General features: G+C 33.9%; 2 protein-coding genes across 2 annotated transcripts; one reads left to right on the top strand and one right to left on the bottom strand.

Annotated features, from left to right (window-relative positions):
- The first annotated feature begins 318 nt into the window (after nucleotides 1-318).
- On the top strand, nucleotides 319-8,495 carry LOC107780769 (uncharacterized). Its single transcript, XM_016601350.2, has 7 exons — nucleotides 319-500; nucleotides 3,645-3,963; nucleotides 4,056-4,106; nucleotides 6,094-6,145; nucleotides 6,661-6,719; nucleotides 7,148-7,193; nucleotides 8,047-8,495. Exons 2-7 carry the CDS (start codon nucleotides 3,856-3,858, stop codon nucleotides 8,175-8,177), a joined length of 447 nt encoding a protein of 148 aa, XP_016456836.1. The 5' UTR covers nucleotides 319-500; nucleotides 3,645-3,855; the 3' UTR covers nucleotides 8,178-8,495.
- A 1,718-nt stretch (nucleotides 8,496-10,213) lies between these two features.
- Nucleotides 10,214-14,131, bottom strand: LOC107780770 (NAC domain-containing protein 67-like). Its single transcript, XM_016601351.2, has 3 exons — nucleotides 13,756-14,131; nucleotides 12,564-12,844; nucleotides 10,214-10,849 (listed from the first exon to the last, which is right to left on the bottom strand). The coding sequence occupies exons 1-3, from the start codon at nucleotides 14,069-14,071 to the stop codon at nucleotides 10,376-10,378; spliced, it is 1,071 nt and encodes a 356-aa protein (XP_016456837.1). The 5' UTR covers nucleotides 14,072-14,131; the 3' UTR covers nucleotides 10,214-10,375.
- Between the last annotated feature and the right edge of the window lie 7,578 nt (nucleotides 14,132-21,709).

The following is a 21,709-nucleotide window of genomic DNA, read 5'->3' as shown; positions in this document are numbered from 1 at the left end:
ATGGTAACCTGAAAAATAAAGTAATAACCTAATATAACGGGTTAAACTGGACTAATGGTGTAAACCTTTTTTACACCGTCATATGTATATAAATTTAACATAAAAAATTATCAAAAATATTTTATCTTGCATTCATTGCATTTTTAGACTTTAATTGCATTATTAAAATACATAAAAATCATAAAAGATGCATTAGTTGCTATGTGCCTCAATTAAGCAGCTGGGCCGATTTTTCTAGGCCCAATTTCAACATATAACCTACGCCCCAGCCCAAGGACCAGGCAAACGACGCCGTAGAATTCATACAACTCCCCTCAAATTCCCACATAAACAAAAGCTTTTTTTGGAAGATTGAAGATTTTATTCACACTTCCCTGGGTTTTCAAGTTGATTTCAACTGGTAACTGAAGCTGTTTTGCAAATAAACTGCAGCTGAACTCCAACTTTTCCTCCTTTCTAGCTTTTATTTGGCAATTTTAGGTTGATTCCTAAGCGACCAGGTACATATCTCAATCATGTATCTCCTCTCTGATTCGTAATGAAAATTTGGATGTACTTCTAAATCATGTGCTTCAATTGTTTGAATCTGTTGAAATTTAGTTTTAGCATAAGTGCAATGTTATAACTTTGATTGAAGTGTTTGATTTAACTGATACCTGGAACATGCTGTGGATCTAAGTGATAATGACAGAAACAAGTATGGAAACGGATGCTGCGTCTTGTGTGAGCAATCTGTGAGCATTAACTGTTGTTAGTTTGAGGTGTAGTTAATGTTATGTTCAAAAATCTCGAAGTTCGGTTGTTAGATTTCGATTTTATATCTTGAACGTTTGAAGTAATATGCACAGAGTTCTGATTTGCCTTGAATAGTCCGGTGTTCCTTTTCTGGTAAATTGAGATTCTATTTGAGGAGTGAAAAATCATGCGTGCTTGGAGCAGCTTCTCACCAGTTTCCAGCCAAGAAATCCCCCTAAAAGCAGCTCGAAAAAGTCCCTAAACTCACACCAAACAGCCCCCAAAAAATGCTGAAAACGTCACCCAAAACCACCAATTTCCAGCATCAAAAACACAGCAGCAGTAGCTGCTCGAGGAGCACGGAGTTTTCCCTTTTTACAGCTTTATTCTTCCACCTTAAACCCACACAAACCAGCTGTAAACTCACCTTAAAACAGCCCCACAAACAGTGTTAAAAATAGCATGAAACGAGGAAAAGCGACAACCCCCATTTCACGAAAAGCGAGAAGCGAAGCGCCCGCTTTTTTTAAGTGAAGCAGAATTTTTAAAAAAAAATTAAAATAAATACGGCATAGACAACACATGTAATTGTAAGCAAATATTCAATACTTCAATTAAAAAGCTAAAGAGTAGCATCAATTAAAGCACAAAATGAGCATCCTATTCTTCTACAAGATTGTCAAATTCTTTTATTCCACTATCATTGGGCAGAATTTGGGCAGAATTTTTCTGAAAAAAATTCACCAGCATTTCGGTGCTTTTTGGACGTTTAGAAAAAGAAAAAGAAAAAGAAGAAGAAGAATGAAAATAAAAAGTGCAAAAGCAAAACATACCTGTTGAAACTTGAAAGCTGTTGTTGTAGTGTTGAAGAAGAAAAGAAGAACCCTAGTTTGCTTGAAGAAATTGCTGGTTTTACCGTTTTAGTGAGGAAGAAATCGCTAGTTTAGAACCCTAGTTTGCTGCTGAAGAAGTCGAAGAAACTACTGGGTCTGGAACAGAAGTCAGCGATTTGGTCTTTTAACTTGAAAAAAAACTTTAGACCTTTTAATTCGAAAAGTGACCGCTTCTTCCGCTTCGATCCGTTTCACCGCTTCTCGCTTTTTAGAGAGAAGCGGGCGCTTTTCTTTACCTGAGCCGCTTTTAATTGGAGTAGCGCCCAACCTTCCGCTCCGCTTCGCTTCTCGCTTAAAGCGAGGAAGCGGGCGCTTTTCTGAACCCTGCCCACAAAACACCCCAAACCAACCCCAAAACAGTCCTGAAACTCACCAAAACCCGGCTTAAAAAACAGCCCCAAACCCAGCAAAATCAGCCATGAAACACAATCTCTTCGGTGTTATTTTGTCTTTGTTCATTGTCTTAATTCATTTATCTGTTTTCTTGAAGATACGTACTTCCTTTATGAGCTTCACTGAAATCTTTTGGATAAGTTCATATCAATCTTTTGCTTCGTTGAGTTTAGTCGTGTGCTTGATCCAATTGTTAGAGTGATGTATTAGCTTGTTTCGATAGTATCGCAGTAAGTTTGTTTAGCTAATTGGTTTTTAGGATCTGCTTGGTTATGTTTGGATTGGTTTGGGGTTGATAAGATTTAAGATGAATTGGGCTTGAATGCAACTTTGGGCCTACTTGATTAATTATATAAGTAGAAATAGAGTAATTGTTAGTGAGTGATGTAGACTGCGGTATATCCAAAGTTTATTACGTAAATGAAAGGGTATATCCAAATTAATTCAAGACTCGTCGCGAAAAAAAGGGGGATGAAATAGACATAAAAATAAATATCTCGAATTTATAAGAGATAGTGTTCATAAACACGTTAGTTGCTTTTAGGCGCACTTCAACAATAATTTAATTATCGTGGTTGTGAGTACGGTTCTCGTGGCATAACTATGATATGTAAATCCAAATTCAAGTTCGCATTTATGCGATTTGACCAACCAACTTCAAATAAATAAAAAAATGAACATGTTGTAAATCATGTGTATGTCTCACGTGACGTGATTTGCAATGTGTACAAAAACAAGTGTGCGACATCATAAATATCATGATTGTTTTTTTTGGGTAAAATTTCATAATTGTTTAAATTATTATTATTATATAATTAAAAGCGGTAAAGGCAAAAGCACATAGGTTCTAAAACATGTAATAATCAGATAATTAAGCCGAGTGTAATTGCAAAATGATCGTGCTAAAATCACGGAATTCGGAAATGGCTCACATCTTCTGCTGGGTTAACAGAATTCCTTACTTGGTCTTCTGCATTTCATAGACCTAAATAGAGTCAATTTTTCTTGAATTGAGATTTAAAATAAATGGTGACTTGGAACACCGTAATAAACAATTCCAAGTGGCGACTCTAAAAGTTAAATACATAATCCCATTTCAATGATGTCATTTAAAGTGGAAAAACTCCCTTTCCCCATAAAAAGGAGGTGATAACGTCTTTGTCCCATTTCAATGTTGCAGGTGTGACAACCTACCTGCACTTTGAAAATATGTTGGTTAAATAAAGAATATGCAGTGTAACCACTACAGGATGACATGATACTAATTACAATGATACATAAGGTTATCCAATGAAATCTAAGTTACCTGGAATGTTGGAATTTCATGTGGAATTATACTAATGGATTGCGGCAATACAATTGCTCTTCTGAATATTTTTACTAGTTACAGAAGCTTTGCCTTCTTGAATTCCTTCAGGTTTATTTAATTTATTCGGCCAATTATGTCATTTCAACAAATGAAGTTATCTATAGTATTGAAGTTGCTCAGTTAACTAGATCGTGGGATCGAGTAGTCTTTTGATTTTTTGAACTTGATAGAAGTAGTAGCAAATGATATGGCCGTTCATTCGTTCTATCATTGGCTATATATTATGGAGCAACTTAAGGTATGTTGCCTTACAGGGTTGTGAAGCAAGATGGTAAGATAAATTCATGGTCTTAACTGGAGCGAGGCCCATACTTGAAATTAAACGAGTCCGTAGAATCCAGAGAATTTGGGGAAAAAAGAGCTAGGTGATCTTCTTCTCCAAAAAGCAAGAATTTGGTGACTCCTATTGCTCCAGTGCCCCAACCGCATAAATCAGAGATTCTCTGTAGAATTGATGAATTGGTGATGATGATGAAGGAACCAAACCAGAGAAGAGACAAAGATAATAGCGGTAGTAGTAGTAGTAGTAATATGAGATGCCCGCACTGTGCGGGTCCTCTTTCTAAGGAGATGGTAAAAACAACCCTTTCTCTATTCCTTTTTCGTTTAGTTCTGTATTATATGTGTATATGTATGAGAGTGTTTCTCTCATTCCATTTTTGCAGGAGACAAGCCAGTGGACGGTTCCCCCTCTAATCCGTGATAGCTTTTCTATGGTTTGATTTCAGATTTTCAATTAATTATTATGTTAATACTACTTTTTTACCCATGAGTAGACAAGTTAAATTGCACATGCATATGGATTGTGTTAGTAGCAGTCAGGGCGACTCGAGCTTACGCAGGGCCTAAAGACAAAGTTTAATATGAGGCCTAAATTTTTAAAAGAAAGTTATAAAATATGTTTTTATTTGAAGTATATTCTTCTAACTTTTTGAGATACAAAGTTGTTAATAATCTTTTTTATAATCGATTTTCTCTTATAATTCCTTTTCAATTGATGATATAGCCAACTCATTTAATCTTTCTTGAGATATTATTAATCTTAGATAAGATTTTATAGAGCAATAGAAGTATAGAACTATTGGAAGTTTGAAAGTATTGTTGAACACTTGAACTAATAAAATCTTGGGGAAAGAAGGTGAGTAGTGAAATCTTGGAGAAAGAAGGTGAGTAAAAATATCAAAGAGAAAGATAGAAAATTTGTAGGTGTTTCTGAAATATAAAGAGATAGGGAAAAATAAAGATTGACTTGGACAAATTAAGCAAGAGAGTAAAATTTTTAATGGAGTAAAAAGTGGAAAATTGAAACGTTGGAAAAAATATTCATCTACCCAGTTTTTAGTAAGTCAAATTATTAATTTATTTATAAATCTAAATTTTTTTTTTATTATAAACTCTATTTTTGTATTAAAAGTACTAAATATTATTTTTTAAATGCCTATGAACCTATTATTTTTAAACAAATGGGCCCCCCAAATTTGGGGGCCTAAAACACAAGCCTTACTACTTCTAACCTTGGAGCTGGCTCTGGTAGCCGTGAAAAGAAAATACGAAGAATACTTAAAGTTGGTTTTATAGCAGAAATATTGGGTAAATTTCACAAAAGGTCATATAAATATGATTTTTTTTTACCAAAGTCCTATAACTATGTTTTCTCACACAAAAATCATAAAACATTCAATAACTCACACAAAAATTATATTGACCAAAAAACACAACTTTTCGGCAGTATTTCTTATTCCACATTTATTATTTTTTTATTGTCAGTTTAATAAATAACAACCCAATTAAAATAGGAGATATATATATATATAGCCGCCTCCAAATATAATAATAAAAATATGTATATTTTTGCATATATGTGTATTATATACATAAATTTACATATTCTATCCACTTTTTGGCTAGCGAATGCAATTAATTTCGATCAATCAGTCAATTATATTGGATCGGGACAGAGGGACTGACCTGTCCCGATCCAATACCCTTATACATAAATAGAATAATACTAAAAGTGAGGCCTTCCCCCAAAAATAATTTAGTTTGAAATGTGTGAGATTCTGACCTAGGAAAAAAAAGGTATGGACAATTAGAGAGCTCTTGAAACAATAGCGCTATCAATTTGAATGAAAATCTTGAAAAGAAATAAAAGTTAGAAGTTTCGTGTTTCGGAGGATTCACTTTTAGTATTATTTTAATTTACATATATGGGCATTGAGTCAGGTGACGTGAGGTCGGGTTGGGTCATTTTTGTTTTAATTGAATTATTATTTATTCGACTGAAAAAAATATGGAATAAAAAAAATACTATCGAAAAGTTGTGTTTTCCGGTCACCTATGATTTTGTGAGTTAGTAAAAGTTTTATGATTTTTGTGTGCAAAAAACATATTTATATGGCTTTGATAAAAAAAGTCATAGTTATAACCAGTTGTGAAATTTACCCCAAAAATATTAGTATTTAAGTTGAATGTATAAATAAATTTTAATTCTTTAATGTTGCAACATATGAGAGTTACGTAGAATAGTAGTAGTACCTGTACTTTTAGAAGTGTGTTAAATGTAAATCTGAAATCCCCATTTAAAATTTTTATGAAATCGCCAATAGAAAATGTATTATATAAATCGCCTGTTTTGTCTCTGAATCTGCTTGTCCTAATTCATCACTCTTTCCCCGCTACTTAACTACTTACTTAATGGTTCAGATTGGTTCTGCGGTTGGTGGGACTACAAGTGCGTTCTATGGGTTCAACCATGGTATGAACCTGTGTTTTGACCATCCTTACTTTCTATATTTGGTTAACATTTGTGATTCTTCTTGTTAACGGCTTTTCCGTGTCACTTATATACTTTTTTTCCCGAGGTTAATGCTCTGTGTTGATTATAATTTTCTCTATAAGGAGCAAATGGATACTGGGGATTCGTATAGCTGTCTCCGTCTCTCCGATTAGCTTGGTACTAAAACTTAGTTGTTGTTGTTGTTGTTGTTGTATGCTCTGCTTCATGTTACAACCAAACCATGCTGTAACATGAAATAACACCACCCATCTGGGTATTGGTCCGGCATACTATCATTCGTTTTGAATTTGAATTCTTTGTGGAAATAAATGAGTAAAAGATACTGATATGTTCATCTGAGAGGGATAACTTTTACCTAAGTACTATACTCGTGTTATATGCATCTGGAATCCACAGTGAGGTGACAATGTTGCTTGTGATCATGTTAATCTTAACCGACAAGTCCTGTTTATATCTCATTCTTCTACTTGCAGTGATGCCGATCGTTAGAAGGTGGATTAAAGGACCTATGTGGTTGCATTTCCTTGTTGGTGTAAGTATTCTTTTTTCCTACTTCCTCATGCTGTAATATGTGAATGTTTAAGGAGACCCAGAAGGCCAGAAGAAACTTCTAATAATGTCTCCGAAAGCTTATAGATGCTAGCATTCATTGCTACGGCAAAATTTTAAAGCACTAGACTTTAGTCTAGGAGCGATAATGTGCCAATTTTCTGAACTCTATCATCAACACAACCTTAAGTCATAAGTGTTTTACACAATAGTAAAGCATATTTACGTACATGACAAAAGTATAGAACATGTAAAGTAAAAATATAATAGACTTCTCCCTTATCAGACAAAAAAGGAATTGATTCACTCGTTCCTATTCTTTAGTTGTCTGCCTCTCTCACTTTTATAGTGGTGGACTTTATATTGGTGGTTTACCTGCTATATTTTTACTTTTTCTTTTTGTTTATGCAGGCCCCTCCTGTGATAGTTTTCTCATCTGCATGTGCAGGGTTAGCAGGTTTGAACTTACTTTTTCAAACCTTTAAGATTGTCTAATCTATTACAGATTTTTAAAGCCTTCTGTGAAATAGCCTATTCCCTTTAATACGTTCATTATATTTGAATAATTAGAAGAGAGTACTTAGTAGCATTGATGGAGGACAATTTTAGGGCTTTCGTTGCATTCGAATCGACATAAAATGAGAGCAAGTTATATTGTTCATCATGAGTACATCAAGCTAAGAACATGAAGAAAATTGTAGGCTTTAGTGTTGGCAGATTGGTAAGATGGTTAATTCTCTTATGTAAAACTGAAAGCACCAATAAAGTAGAAAAGCTTTCATTACAACGACTCTAAATTTCCATTCATCAGAATATCAGATGAACCTAAGCTGAACATACTAGTGTGTCATCTAAATTGAAACGGTGGGAGTAGTATTTATTTTTTGGAATCAGTGAGTTGTTCTTAGAAAGGATGAAGAGGATATGCCAAGGAGCAGCAGAAATGATCCTTTTTTCTTCCTTTGCTCCTGTAACTACTTTGAATTATGGCAATCCTCAGCTAGATCTGTCTCATGAAATCCTTTGCCGATTTGAACCTTATTCATATCATATTGGTTGGACTAGGATGAGATGATAATGGAAATTTGAATTTTGACAAAGAAAATCTTGGATTCCACTTTCATTTTTTGTCTGCTTGTACTTTGTGTTGGTTTCTTTGATAGGAGGGAGATCCAAGAGGTTCCCTCCTTTGGAACAAAAACTCGTTTCTGTTACCTATTATTTTATCTAGACTGCGAGTTTGGAAACCTTGTCTCTCTTCCCTTATTTTGTTCCATTTGACATGCTTTTCCATGGTTGAAACCTTACAGGTGGTGCTGTTCCAGCATTTGCTCAGCTAGCATCTTCGTCTTACCATGCCGCGATTTCATCTTCCTCGTCACCACCTACTGTTTCACAAGATGAAAAGATGAGAAAATCTAGAACTTCTTCAACTCTGTAGCCTAAACACTAAGAGGAGATGTTTTTACTATCAGATCCTGTGCATTCTGCAGATCATCTTAGTTGGCTGTAGTCCTCCCTCTCCTGTTTGTTTTACCAGCTTTTGGCTACATTTAAGATTTCTGCTTTGTTCTGGTGATTTATTTTCCTTTTGAGAGAATGTGCAACTTGTCCATGTAATGAGTTGTTTATTTTGTAAATTCCAACCTTAATTTTACAGTGGAAGTAGCAAATTTGCGAATGTGTCCAGCTCCATTGAACTGCATTTCAGTTGTAAGTGATTAATTTCAGGAAAAGTTATTTTTTTTATTGTCATTAATTGCGCGGCCTGCCTGCGACTTTCTTAGGTGAAAGTTACAAACATTTATGAATTATTGACAATGCATTCCATTTTTTCTTGTTGCCTTGACAATGTGACTAGGAGGTTACGGGTTCGAGCCGAGTAAACAACCTTTTGTAAAAATGCAAGGTAAGGCGGTGTATAACAGACCCTTGTGGTCCGGCCCTTCTCCGGACCCCGCGCATAGCGGGAGCTTAATACATCGGACTGCCCTTGACGACTGGAATATTGAATGTTATGACTTCTGTGCTATTACTACAGTTTGCTTGCTTCTACTATTGTCGGGAGGATACTAGGATGCAAAAAAGGAGCAACAACCTTTCTCAAACAACTTGCACTTTTTATATTCAATTTATCTTATTAAATTTACTTTTGTCGAGTTTGAAGAGAAGCCTGTTGAAATGCAGTTGGGATGAAAAGTATGATGCTTCTGTCCTTTCTTCTTTTCTTACTTTACGATTATATATAACGAGTAATGACGATTACTTTCAAATTTTATGCCCCTTTCGGGTCAAAGTAATGATAATTGTTAAGAGTTATTTACATTTTCACCGCTAAAGAATGCTCCCTTTTGCCATTTTCACCATATATATATAAAGCGCGTTTATCTCTATATGAGTTCCGAAGTATGAAGTGGGAGAGAAGGGATGACACAATTGGGGTTTTGAATAAAATGACCTTTTGATTTTTCATTTTTTTTTGTTTTCGTATTGAAAAAGTAATAAGAATGAGAGATGTTAAGCTTTTTATTATTCTGGTGTTGAACTATTTTCCCGCAAGACCTCCCCTATAGTATCGTCACCGCAGTAGAGTTTAACCATCAAGATCGGAATGGATGGTGTGGTTCCTCTACGACTCGGACACCAGAATATCGAACCATGACCGAAGAAAGGCATAAGAGAAAAGCATATTGAATAATGATATATATATATATATATATATATTCTAATCCCCTAAGGTTTTCATTCTTCTTCTTCCTTTTTTTTTTTTTGGCAAATCCATAAGTGCTTTAAGTTGCACCATTTATATATTCTTTCTTTGGAAAATATTTTTTCGCAAGTAGACATAGAAGTATAAGCTTTTTTCCTTAATTGAAAAGGGAAAAAAAAAAAAGCAGCACGCTAGATTAGACAATCGTTACATAACATAAGAATATCCTGATTGTTTCGACTATAGAACTGATCAAATATAATACTTAGATAATCATTAAATAATCAATTTTATTAAACTAATTCCATTAGAGAAATATAAGTGAGTAAAGATAAAAATGTGATTTTAAACCGTGATAACCAATTATTGATTTTGATTAATAAAATCATTTTTTATCAGAAGACTTGTTAAAATCAGATTAGAATAAAAAACCATATAAACTGTATAAAGCAAAGTATATATTACGCAGAAATCTCCAATATAAGAAGATCAATTAGTGGTATAATAATAATAATAACACAAACTTAATAGGGGTATTATCACTTTAGCCCGTCCCATAAATTATTTACACCGATAGCCGAAAAAGTGTATAAAACTTGTATAATTTTTTTATATAATATATATACAAAAAAAATATACAAATTTATACATTTTTTCGGCTATTATTTTTACCGCGGCTGTACAATGTCATTTTTCTAACTTAATAACAAGTATAGCAAATGATTGAAAAAGAAAAGAGATATAACTATAGCACAAGACGAAGAAAATTAATATTTAAACAGTCAAACATCAAAACGAACTTCAATCAAGAAGTCATAAAAACTAATACTATCTAAAAACAGTGGAATTAAGCTAATGAACTAGCTATAATTAAGGTCTTAATCTAAATTCTAAAGCCTAAAACCTCATTATTGACGATCAATATAGGATCAATCTTTATAGATCGATGAGTTCTCATCAAGAAGACTATCAAGAATATTCTGGGATTGAATTTCATCATAAGAATCTTCATAAAAGTTATTCACGTCGAAATTCATAGGCAAAATGTTGCAGTTCTCTTGATATCCTCTTTGATCCCAAAAAATATTTCCAGGAGAAAATGATGGATGAAGAGGCATGCCATAGTTTGGTCTTGGTCCATAATGTGAAAAATTATCAAGACTGTATTTGTTATAATCCATGTTGAAACCAGGATCGTCGAAAGTGATATCATAATGATGAGGTAATTTTAAATTTTGTCTCGCAATTTCATATGAATCTGTAGTTCCTTCGTAGTCACAATTCTCCATCTTACCAATAGAAGAACAACTTATGCTTGCATCGTCTTGCTCTTGTTCCTTTCGGGCATTCTTGAATGACTTGTCAACTTTTTTATAAATCCTGCATAGAACCCAATCGTCGAGCTGCAACAACAAAAAAAAGTTACTTTATAAAGAACTGTGACGACGATGACAACAACAACAACTCTTCGGAGTTGCCTAGTTAGTTTGGAGGGTGGTCATCCATGCTAGGATCAAATCTCCCCTCAATGTCTCCTGGGTTGAGCTTTGTCGCACAGGACTTGCCTAGTGCGATTTTCATCCTCCGTGTGGTTTGCAGGTTAGCACACAGGGGAGGTTTACCCGGTACGTACAAAGTGCTCACCACAGAGTGCTCATCCGAAGGGCAGAGACTGTGGCATAGGTTGTAACGGTTGCGGGTTTCCCCTCTTACCAAAACAACAACAACAACCACCTAGTAGAATATCCCACAAGTGGGGTCTACAGAGGGTAGTGTATACGCAGACCTTACCCTACCTATGAAGGTAGATAGGCTGTTTCCCGAAAGACCCTCGGCTCAAGAACCAAAAAAGATGGATCAATAGAGAAACAATAACAACAATAATATAATAAGATAGTGTAAGCAAATAATACAACGAATAATGACAGAGATCCAGGGATATGAAACTACAAGAATAGTGTCCATCCTACCGTTAACACTAACATACCCTATAGAAACAAAGGACTAGGAATAGGAAGGTACACGCCTAGTACTACTACTGATAAGACAATGCAAAACTATAGACTGTCTATCAATTCATCACCCTAATTTTCGACCTCCACACCTTTCTATCGAGGGTCATGTCGTTGGTATTTGAATATTTTTTAACCATGTCCTCGATTATAAAGAACTGTGAATTTCATCTAAATATTTGCATGATAGTAAATGAATTTAAGTATTATGTGTACTTTGTATAATTTTTTCACCATTAGGTTAAGTTACATGGAATAACAAATTAATACGTAACTATTTTATCTAATAACTCGAAAAGAAAGTTGATAACATGCTATAAAGGTTAAATTATACTTAAAATGTAAAAGTTAAAAGTTTTTTATGTTGTCAATGCGTATAACTTAAAGCATATTAAATAATAAGAGACCAAAAAGGAAAAAGAGAAATAGAAAGGTTGAAAAAGTTTATTTGTAGACAGAGGCGGATCCAGTATTTAAAGTTTATGAGTTCCTATAGTGACCTTAAGTATATATACAATAAATAATTGGGTTCATAATAAAAAATTTATAGATATTTAGTGAATTTTATAACATATATATAAGCTATGTGCAAAAACTACTGAGTTCACGGGAACCTACATGTAATAGGCTGCATCCGCCCCTGGTTGTAGACTCACTTTATTGTTAAATAAAACTCCTAATACCCACAAACGTTTCAAGTTAAGAATCTGGAATTTCTAGCTAGCTTGTACAACAACAACAATATGGTCGGTATATTGTGGTGGAGTCACATGCGTCAAAGGAGTGTCAACCGATACCCATCATCGGAAAATTATACTGTATAGCTCGGTATTTTTAAAATATTATATATATAATGACACCCCTTGACTTCTTGTTGACTTTATTTCTTTATATTTTAACTCCCTTAATGAAAATTCCGGTTCCGCCACTGTCAGTTCTGGAGGAGGGTAGTGTGTATGCAGTCTTACTCCTACATTGTGCAGGCAGCGAGGCTGTCTTTGATAGATCCTCGTTTGTTTCTACCTAGCTAGTCCGACTCATAATCTAAGTTGAATACAATTGAAACTAACTAAAATTAAAAGTTTATGAAAAATAAGATTCTTACCCTCATGTCTTGTGCATGTCTTTTGAGCCTGCGAGATTCATTCACTCGAAATTCATGCATAATCCAATTTGTTTTGTCACCTTTGGGAGGTTTTCCTTCATAAAAAACTAAAGCCTTTCTAAATCCAACTTTAATATCATTGTGCTTTATAGGTTTGTCAGCTCCAGTAGCTTTCCAATAACCTGTTCCTGCTGCTCGATTTGGCCTATTACCATTTGGATATTTTCTATCCCTTGGAGTGAAGAAGTACCATTCCTTGTCTCCCAGCATTGAATAGTTCTCTATTTGCATGTTAAACAAGGAAAAACAAAGGAACATTTTAGTGAACTAAGTAGCTATAAAGAGTCACATAGTCAAGTATTAAGCAATAGTATAAAAGGCCAGCCCGATGCACTAAGCTCCCGCTATGTGCGGGGTTCGGGGAAGGGCCGGACTATAAGAGTCTATTGTATGCAGCCTTACAAGAGGATGTTTCCATTGCTTGAACCCGTGACCCTCCTGGTCACATGACAACTAAGTTTAAAAAAAAAAGGACAATTATGTATGCTTATAGAGTAATACAAAATTCAATTAGATAAAATCATATAAAAAATGTATACAATCGTTAAGAGATCATACAAAGAGAACTAAACTACCTTCTCTATAATAGAAAATGATCAAAGAAAACCCTAATTAAGTAGGATAAGCAACACAAATAGAGTTCACTCGTGATTAAGGTTCAAATTAAGTATGTTACAATATCATTGAACCATCCAAAACCACAGATACCATAGATTAAATAGCAGGATTAATGCTAAAGTAAACTTTTAGTATCAGGAATCTAGATTTATATTTTGTATAAACCCGAAAATAAAGGTAAATAGAAAAAAAAATTATCTAGTATCCAAGTGAAAACAACAAACCCTAATCACAAGTTCTTAGTGTAGAAGACGCAATAGATCGTTCGAATCCATTGCTTCTAAATATAGTATATAGTCTTATTCTAAATTCTGAATCCATCACTGCAGGCATCAGAACGAGTTAAACTACATTAATATAACTCTTTAAGTACCAAGATCTTTGAAGTTTAAGTTTAACATACACAAACCCTAATTAAAGTTACTTAGTCATGAAACATACAAGAAACTAAACATGATTATTCTATTGTAAGAGATTAATTAATGAAAATAGATTAAGAAAAACAAAATATAACCTGAAAGCTCTTGAGGGCTATATTTATAAAGATTAACCTCCTTGATTTTGTCATGTGGTAAACGTTCATTCATCACTCTCTTCTTAAGATAATGAATGATAAGCTCTTCATCATGTGGACAAAAACGATATCCAGGTGGAAAAACAAAACTATCATCAACATAATTAACTCTGCTAATCTCACTTATGATATTGTAATTTGGTTTTACTATGATCAAACCCTTTTCATCTTCTACTTGTTTTTGTTTTTCTAATTCAAGAATTTTAGGGTTTTGACTGGCCTTCAGATGCGCCTTAGTTTGCTCATCAAACTCCATTGTTAGACTACAAGAAGGAATCCAGTTGAAAAATAGCTTTGATATGGACTCTATTTATTATAGAGACCTATAAATCTGAGATATCCGATAAAATTTGTTAAGATTAGGGTAGATTTTTTTTAATGTAGAATCTTATCTGTTACCGAAAAATGCTAAACCTTGTTTTTACCCCCCCCCCCCCTGCCTCCTTTTTTTTTTTTGTGATTAGTCTTGCATATGGATTTTACTTATCTTATTTGAGAATTAACAAATTAAGTAATAAATTGTTTTATGGATTATGGAATACAAATTTTCGAACACTGCCATGAAAAAAAGAATATAATAGAACGAAAATTAAAATTAATGCGGGTGAATATAAATATTAAGCAATAAATTTCACTACTAAAAAAGGTAATTTCCGACCGGAAAACCGACTGAATATTGGGTTTGACAAAAAAAAACTTGGTGGGCATTAAAAATCGACCGACTCTGTCGGTAAAAACAGTATGTATATTGAATTTTAATTGATTTGGTATTTTCTCACACTCGACCAAAAAATACACATACAAAGCATTTCTTTTACTTCAAATAGATTTGAACTATTAAAAATGTATAAAATTATTTTAAAACAAATATAAGGTTAACCTTGATTATTGTTTTCTAAAATATTACATATGTTTTTCATGAATGGAAGAGATCTGTGCAAGATGGCTCAAACATTACCATTATAAACAACTTCAAATAAAAAGATATACGAATCTTATTAGTATAAACTCAAGTCGCTTATTAAATTTCGGCTTTAAGTTTTGTTAAAAAGAAGCATGCACCCAAGTTTTCTTTACCTGTGGCGGTAGAGGGTTACGGTGGTGTTTGCATCTTGACTATTTGTAGGGAGTTCAGAAAATATCATGAACTTTTTCTGTGTAATACATGCTGGGACTTGGGCTTTGATTGATTCTATATTTATCTTTGGTTTCTCACCGGTGCTGATTCCACTTCTCCATCATATTTCTCTATTTCATCTTGCTGAGTGTTTCAATTCTTTGTTATGATCACTACTCTATTCTTTATTTGCCTGCATAGATTAACTTAGTTCCGGGCCTCAAGACAATGATTTATTAATATTAGGCTTCAATACTAAAAATTTTCTTTGATGCGGCAAATTTGACTTTTTGAGTGATTGATTTTTGCATGCCATGGGCTCAAAATCTTTGCAGGAACAAGCTCTTTTCGTTCAATGTTGAAAAGAAAAAGAACAAAACGGCACAAATCTTATCAGTAATCTCTAAGAAAAAGAAATCAAAGTTTAATATGTTCACTGAGTTGTGTTGTACAACACCTTGAAAATTCAATCATCAATCATTGCAGTCAGCCTGAATCTTGAAAAATCGAAGAGAGCATAAAAAATAACTTTGTACGTGCATTTATAGATGAGTCTTTTTCTTTTTAATTTTTCAATTTCAGTTCCAAGATATGTGCTTTAATTGGTTGAGTTGTGGTGAGATTTTCTCTATTTTTTCATTTTTTTTAATGCACCGATAATTCACTACAAAAAAATGCTGAATTTGCGGAGGTTTTATTTACATATTGCGGCGGTCTAATACCTCTGCAATATACTTTTATGGCGGTTTCCAAAACCCCCGCAATAATGTTCGCCGCAACCAATTTGCGGGATTTTTTTGACAGATCGCCGTTATCATATAACGGTGAGTATTTGACGGTGGTATAACCTTCGCAATTTGGTAGCTTTGGCTGTCACTTATTAAAAAAATAAAGGAGGTCTAAACCCCCGCAATTTCTTTATTTAACACCTACAAATTTTATAACACAATATTATTATAGGTTAAATAGCGGCAGTTATAACCTCCGCTATTTATTGAATATTTTTTTCTGCAATATAATATTACTCCATAACTGTTCCAATTTTAATTATATTAATATAATTGTCACGACCCCAAATGACTGATCGTGATGACGCCTATCATATTACTAGACAAGCCAACCTAACCATCATATATCCACAACCAACTGGCTTTCATAAAATCATTTTTTTTAACACGGGTTTGAATACCAATTTCACAAAGAGGTGTTTAAAACAACTGAAATATGCGGAAATCAATAAAACATAAGACAACAGCCCAAACATCTGGTGTCACGAGTCTAGAGCCTTTAGTACACAACCAACTGTCTAATACATCATAAGTCTAAAAATGTGCGGAAAAGAACAAGATAGGAAGGAGAAAAGCAGGGCTGCAGACGCCATGCAGCTACCTTGCAATCTCCGGCAAACTCTGGATAAGTTGAGGACCCTCACTCTGCCGCTCGGGCACCTGGATCTGTACACAAGGTGCAGGGAGTAATGTGAGTATGTCATCTCAGTAAGTAGCTAAAATAAATAAGGTCTGAAAGTAGTGACGAGCAGTTAAAAATCATATAAATGAGTAAACAACAGGATAACAGATCAAACCCCACAGTTTAAAACCAGTTTCGTCATAAAAATTCAGTTTCAATTGAAATACTTGAAATCACATACTTAGCAAATTTTTTCAACAGAGGCTTATTTTGAAGAAGAGTGAAATCAGTGAAAATATGATGACTGGGCCCCTCGGGCAAGGTATCACGCAGAATATGGCCTCTCGGGCAGCCTCTCAGTCACTCGTGATAACAACAGCAGCAGCAGCAACAACAACAACAACAACAACAACAACAACAACAACAACAACAACAACAACAATAATAATAACTGCGGCGTGCAGCCTGATCCATAATTTATAGTCGACTACGCTCACTGGGGGTGTGCAGACTTTGGAGGGGCTCCTACAGCCCAAGCGTCATATCGCTGCGGCGGGCAGCCCGATCCAATATATATATCGCTATGGCGTGCAACCCGATCCATATAAGTATCGCTGCGGCGTGCAACCCGATCCATAAGTCATACATATATAGGTATCCTCACCATTGGGTTCTCAAACTCTCTCAATCATTAACCTCACAACCTCTCGGGCACAACAATAGGAATTTAGGGAACTCAGTCCAAACAGTCCTCACATTTAAGAAGTAGAGTGATAAAACCAGTTTTTAAACAATAAACAGGTAAAACATGACTGAGGATGTACTTTCAAACAAGTAAAGTGAGGAAAGACAGTAAAAATGCCCCTAAAGGTCTCAACAGGTCGGCACAAGGCCCCAAACATGGCATACAACCCGTAATATAGTATAAATGACTAAAGTACGAAATATCATAAGGTTCCAAATCAAATACGCGGCTTTATAGTCGCTACGGGACGGACCAAGTTACAATCCCTACCGGTGCACGCCCACACACTCGTCATCTAGCATGTGCGTCATTGCATTCATCAAAACAAGTCAAATACCGAGGTTTTGTACCCTCAGTTCCAGATTTACAATGGTTACTTACCTCAAACCGCTTGAAATACTACTCTGCGACGCCTTTGCCACTCGAATCGGCCTCCACTCGCATTGAATCTATCCAAAATCAGAATCAAGGCGTCAAAATATGCTAAGGGAACGAAGCCCAAGTGAAAATAATCAATTTACAACATAAATCCCGAAATTACCAAAACCCGACCCCCGGTCCCACGTCATGGAACTCGGTAAAAATTATATCAGCGTAATCCTTATCCTTCCACGAGTCCATACATACCCAAGAACACTGAAATCGGAGTCCAAATGACCCCTCAAATTTCCATTTTAAAGTCTCTTAATCTCAAACCCTAATCCCCAATTTTTCTTCCTTAATCTCCCCTAATACCATGATTAAACAATGAAAAAATGATTATAAACCCAAATAATGAAGCTTAGGGAACTTACCCAACTGATATCCCTTGATTTCTCTTTAAATCCACCGCCTTAGCCTCTTTCCCGTCTTAAAAAATGGTGTACTTAGCAAAATTTCGCGAAGAAAATAATATATACCTTCTGGCCCAGGGATTCCGCACCTGCGGCCAGATACCGCTTCTGCAGTACCGCATTTGCGGTCAATTAGCCACTTCTGCGGCCTTTACTTAATGGTCCAAAACCGCATCTGCGACCAAGTAACCGCACCTGCGCCATCGCAGGTGCGGTAAGCCAACCGCATCTGTGGCTCCTACCCTTCTCCTCCTTGACCGCTTCTGCGGTCTTTTCCTCGCACCTGCAGCATCACACATGCGGTCCCCAACCCGCAAGTGCGGAAATACCAGAACAGAAAAATTTGCAGTTTCTCAAATTTCCCAAACTCTTCAACCATCCGGAATCACCCCGAGGCCTCCAGGACCTCAACCAAAGGTACCAACATATCCCAAAACCTTATTCAAACTTGTATCAATCTTCAAAACACCTCAAACAACACCGAATCAACCAAAACACATCGAATTCAAGCCTAAGTTTCCAAAATCTTCTAAATTACGCTTTTGCTATCTCGAACATGTAAATTTCTAAGCTAACTTGTATTTGTAAGCACGTGATTTTTGCCCTATATGAGAATTACTCCCAAAAAATTCAAAAAATAAAATAATTTTTCTTGGTGTGCAATTTTTGTGATATTTTGTGTAACTATTTGTATGTTTGTCTATACATGTTTATTTGTTAAATTAATAAAAAAATACAAAAATAGGCATCTTTTGCATTTTTAGCATTTAATGTCCAAATGAACAATTTTATGCTTAATTATTACTTAATTGTGCGTTAATTGTTATTGGAAGTTAATTTGCGCTTTTATAACTTAATTTAGTTCTTAATAATAATTTAAGTACTTTTATAATTTAGTTTTAGAAAAATAAAAGATGAAAAGAGAACAAAAATACAAAGAAAAATCGGATTGGGCCATTTCTTCAATTTCAAACCACAGGCCCAAATAATTGCCCAACTTTCCCCATGACCCAGTCCGTTTCAAACCGGGTCGACCCGGTCCGCTCCATTAACCCAACACCCCATCTTCATTTTTGTCCAACACAAAACAAAACCAAAAAAATAAAAAATAAAAGGTGAATTATCACTATTAATAGTTTTATTTTTTGTTTTTTTTATATATAAAAAAAAATCCGAAAATATTTTATTTTATTTTTTTTATTTTTATTTTTTATTTTTTTTTAAAAAAAACATATATAATAATTTCGGGAATGTTTTTTTTTAAAAAAAAAAAGTAAAAGAATGTAGAAAATTTAAAAAAAAAAAAAGTTTAAAAAAAAAATAAAAAAATTTAAAAGTAAAAGAAGGTTGGAATTAAAAAATAAATATAAAGGTATCTGAAAATTTAAAAAATTTAAAGTAATTGAAAGTAGCATTTTTAAAAGAAAAAGAAAAGATAGTGGTTTGTTTTTTAAAGAAAAGTTAAATAAAGTGAGATTCTCTTTTAAAAAAAATAAAAAGTGGGATTTTAAATAAGATAAAGTAATTAAAGTTGGAATTTTAAAAATAAAAGTAAATAAAGGTGGGATTTCTTTTTCTAAAAAAATAAAAGCAATTTGTAAGTGGGATTTCTTTTAATTAAAAAAAATAATAAAATAATAAAAAATAAATCTGAAAATTTCGAAAATTTTGCTATAAATAGAAGAGAAAATTTAGGAAGAAGGGTGGAAAAAAAAAGAGAGGAAAAACTAGATAGAGAGAAGAAAAAAAGAGGGGGCGGAGTGAGAAGTATACACCCGATATACATTCTGGATACACTGAATATACAGGGACAGAATTCATTTTGGAGAGTTTTGAAGTTGAAAAGAATAGTTACTGTTTCATTGCCTCGCTTAAGATCTGAAATAGTCAGAACCTTCCTGCCTTTTACTTCTTCTCTATACTTGGAGTCGTTTATAGTGTCCTGGGTTTACTACTATTCCTACTGTTACTGGTCTATTCCTGTGTTGCTGGACTGTCGTTGTTGTGCTACATTGTTACTACTGTTGCTGCTTCTCAGCTTCATCTTCTCTTGTTTTCCAATACCAGGTACATGTCTTTTAAATTTTAAGTTGGAAAGAGATTCAACATGACTCATCAATGAAGTTTGAATTGAAATTCTGTTTTCTATTTGTCCAAGTTCATCAATTTAAATTTCATTTTTGTTTTATGTTAGTTAATTAGTAGTGAATTCAATTTGATAGCTATGAGCTAATTGTCTTACTTTGAAAGTTCGTATAAAGATTTGTAATAATATTAGCTCATTATCTCATTATTTTAATCATATTAAATTGTCAAAGTAGGGAATATGGCATGAATGTTGGTCATTATTTAATTTTGTTGTTAGTTAAGCAAGAAGTGATGTAGAAGTGCCAAGAAAATTACAGTAGTGATATTTATTGTTAAATAAGGTTAAGATGGTGTTGTTGGTATATTTTTATAAGATAATAGATGTGTGTATAAACGTTGGCGAAAGGTGATATGATGTAGCTTGTTACAATGTTAAAATGTTATGAATATTTACGATATACAGTTAAGTTGCATGTAAGGTAATTTTATTGAATTAACTTGTATAATAATTCCTTTCTTATAAACTCGATACCTATATACCTTCATAAGACAAATTGATCAAATAATTAGGCTTATTAGATTAAAAGCGATTATATGAGAATGAAACGAGATGTATAAGTACCAATTGCAACACTTGATATCAATGGTAATTAGAAATAGAATTTGCATTAAGTAAATCATGAAAAAAAAATTTGGAAAATATTTCCTTCCTTTATGAATCATTCATTTTCAGTTTTATATGCAATTTATTCTTTGATATATATATATATATATATATATATATGTCATATTTGTTTTTTTTAAATAATATTAATCATATTTGTATTCTGTCCTTTGAAATTGAATAGTTGAAATGAATATAACTTATATTCGGAAAATATAATCAACGGTCAACATTTAATAAATTGTAAATTCTTTTCAAAGAATTTAAGGGCACCTTAAATGGGAATTTATCATGATTTTCACATAAAAATGTATAGATATAATAAACAATTTGTGGAAAATCCCTAATATCATTACGAATATTTTGCACAATTAGGGATACGTTCGCGTACCCTGATTATATTTTTAAAAGCAAAAATTCGGATTATGCGTACGCGCAATTTCGAACGAATATTTAATAAAAGGATTTTTCCAAAAGGCGTTAAATCAATTTCATAAAAACCCGAGATGTACGGTTCATTATTCAAGAAAAACAAATATTCTTGATCCAACACAATTTCGAAAAATGATTGCTTAATAAATATATTATAAAAAGTTATTGTGTACACGTACGCGTGACACAAGTCCGCAATTTTTTTTAACACGAATATACGTACGCGTAATTCGATTCAAAGAAGGGTCATCAATAAGCGGTAGTAAAAACATGTAACATCAATGTATTTAATAAAATCAAGGTAATTAAGCCAATAATAAAAACAGTTAAGCGACCGTGCTAGAACCACGGAATCCGGAAATGCCTAACACCTTCTTCCGGATTAACAGAATTCCTTACTCAGGATTTCTGGTTCGCAGAATAATAAACAGAGTCATATTCTCCTCGATTCAGGGATTATAATTGGTGACTTGGGACGCCTTAAAATTCCCAGGTGGCGACTCTAAAACAAATAAACAAATCCCGTTTTGACTGTCCTTCAATTGGAGAAAACTCCCCACGCGCCCTGCGGGCGCGGCGAAAAGGAGGTGCGACAGCTCTGGCGA

The sequence above is a fragment of the Nicotiana tabacum genome, chromosome 18 (assembly GCF_000715075.1).
Source record: "Nicotiana tabacum cultivar K326 chromosome 18, ASM71507v2, whole genome shotgun sequence".
Taxonomy (NCBI): domain Eukaryota; kingdom Viridiplantae; phylum Streptophyta; class Magnoliopsida; order Solanales; family Solanaceae; genus Nicotiana; species Nicotiana tabacum.
The sequence above is the reverse complement of the archived record's forward strand: the minus strand, read 5'-3'. Positions and strand labels throughout refer to the sequence as shown.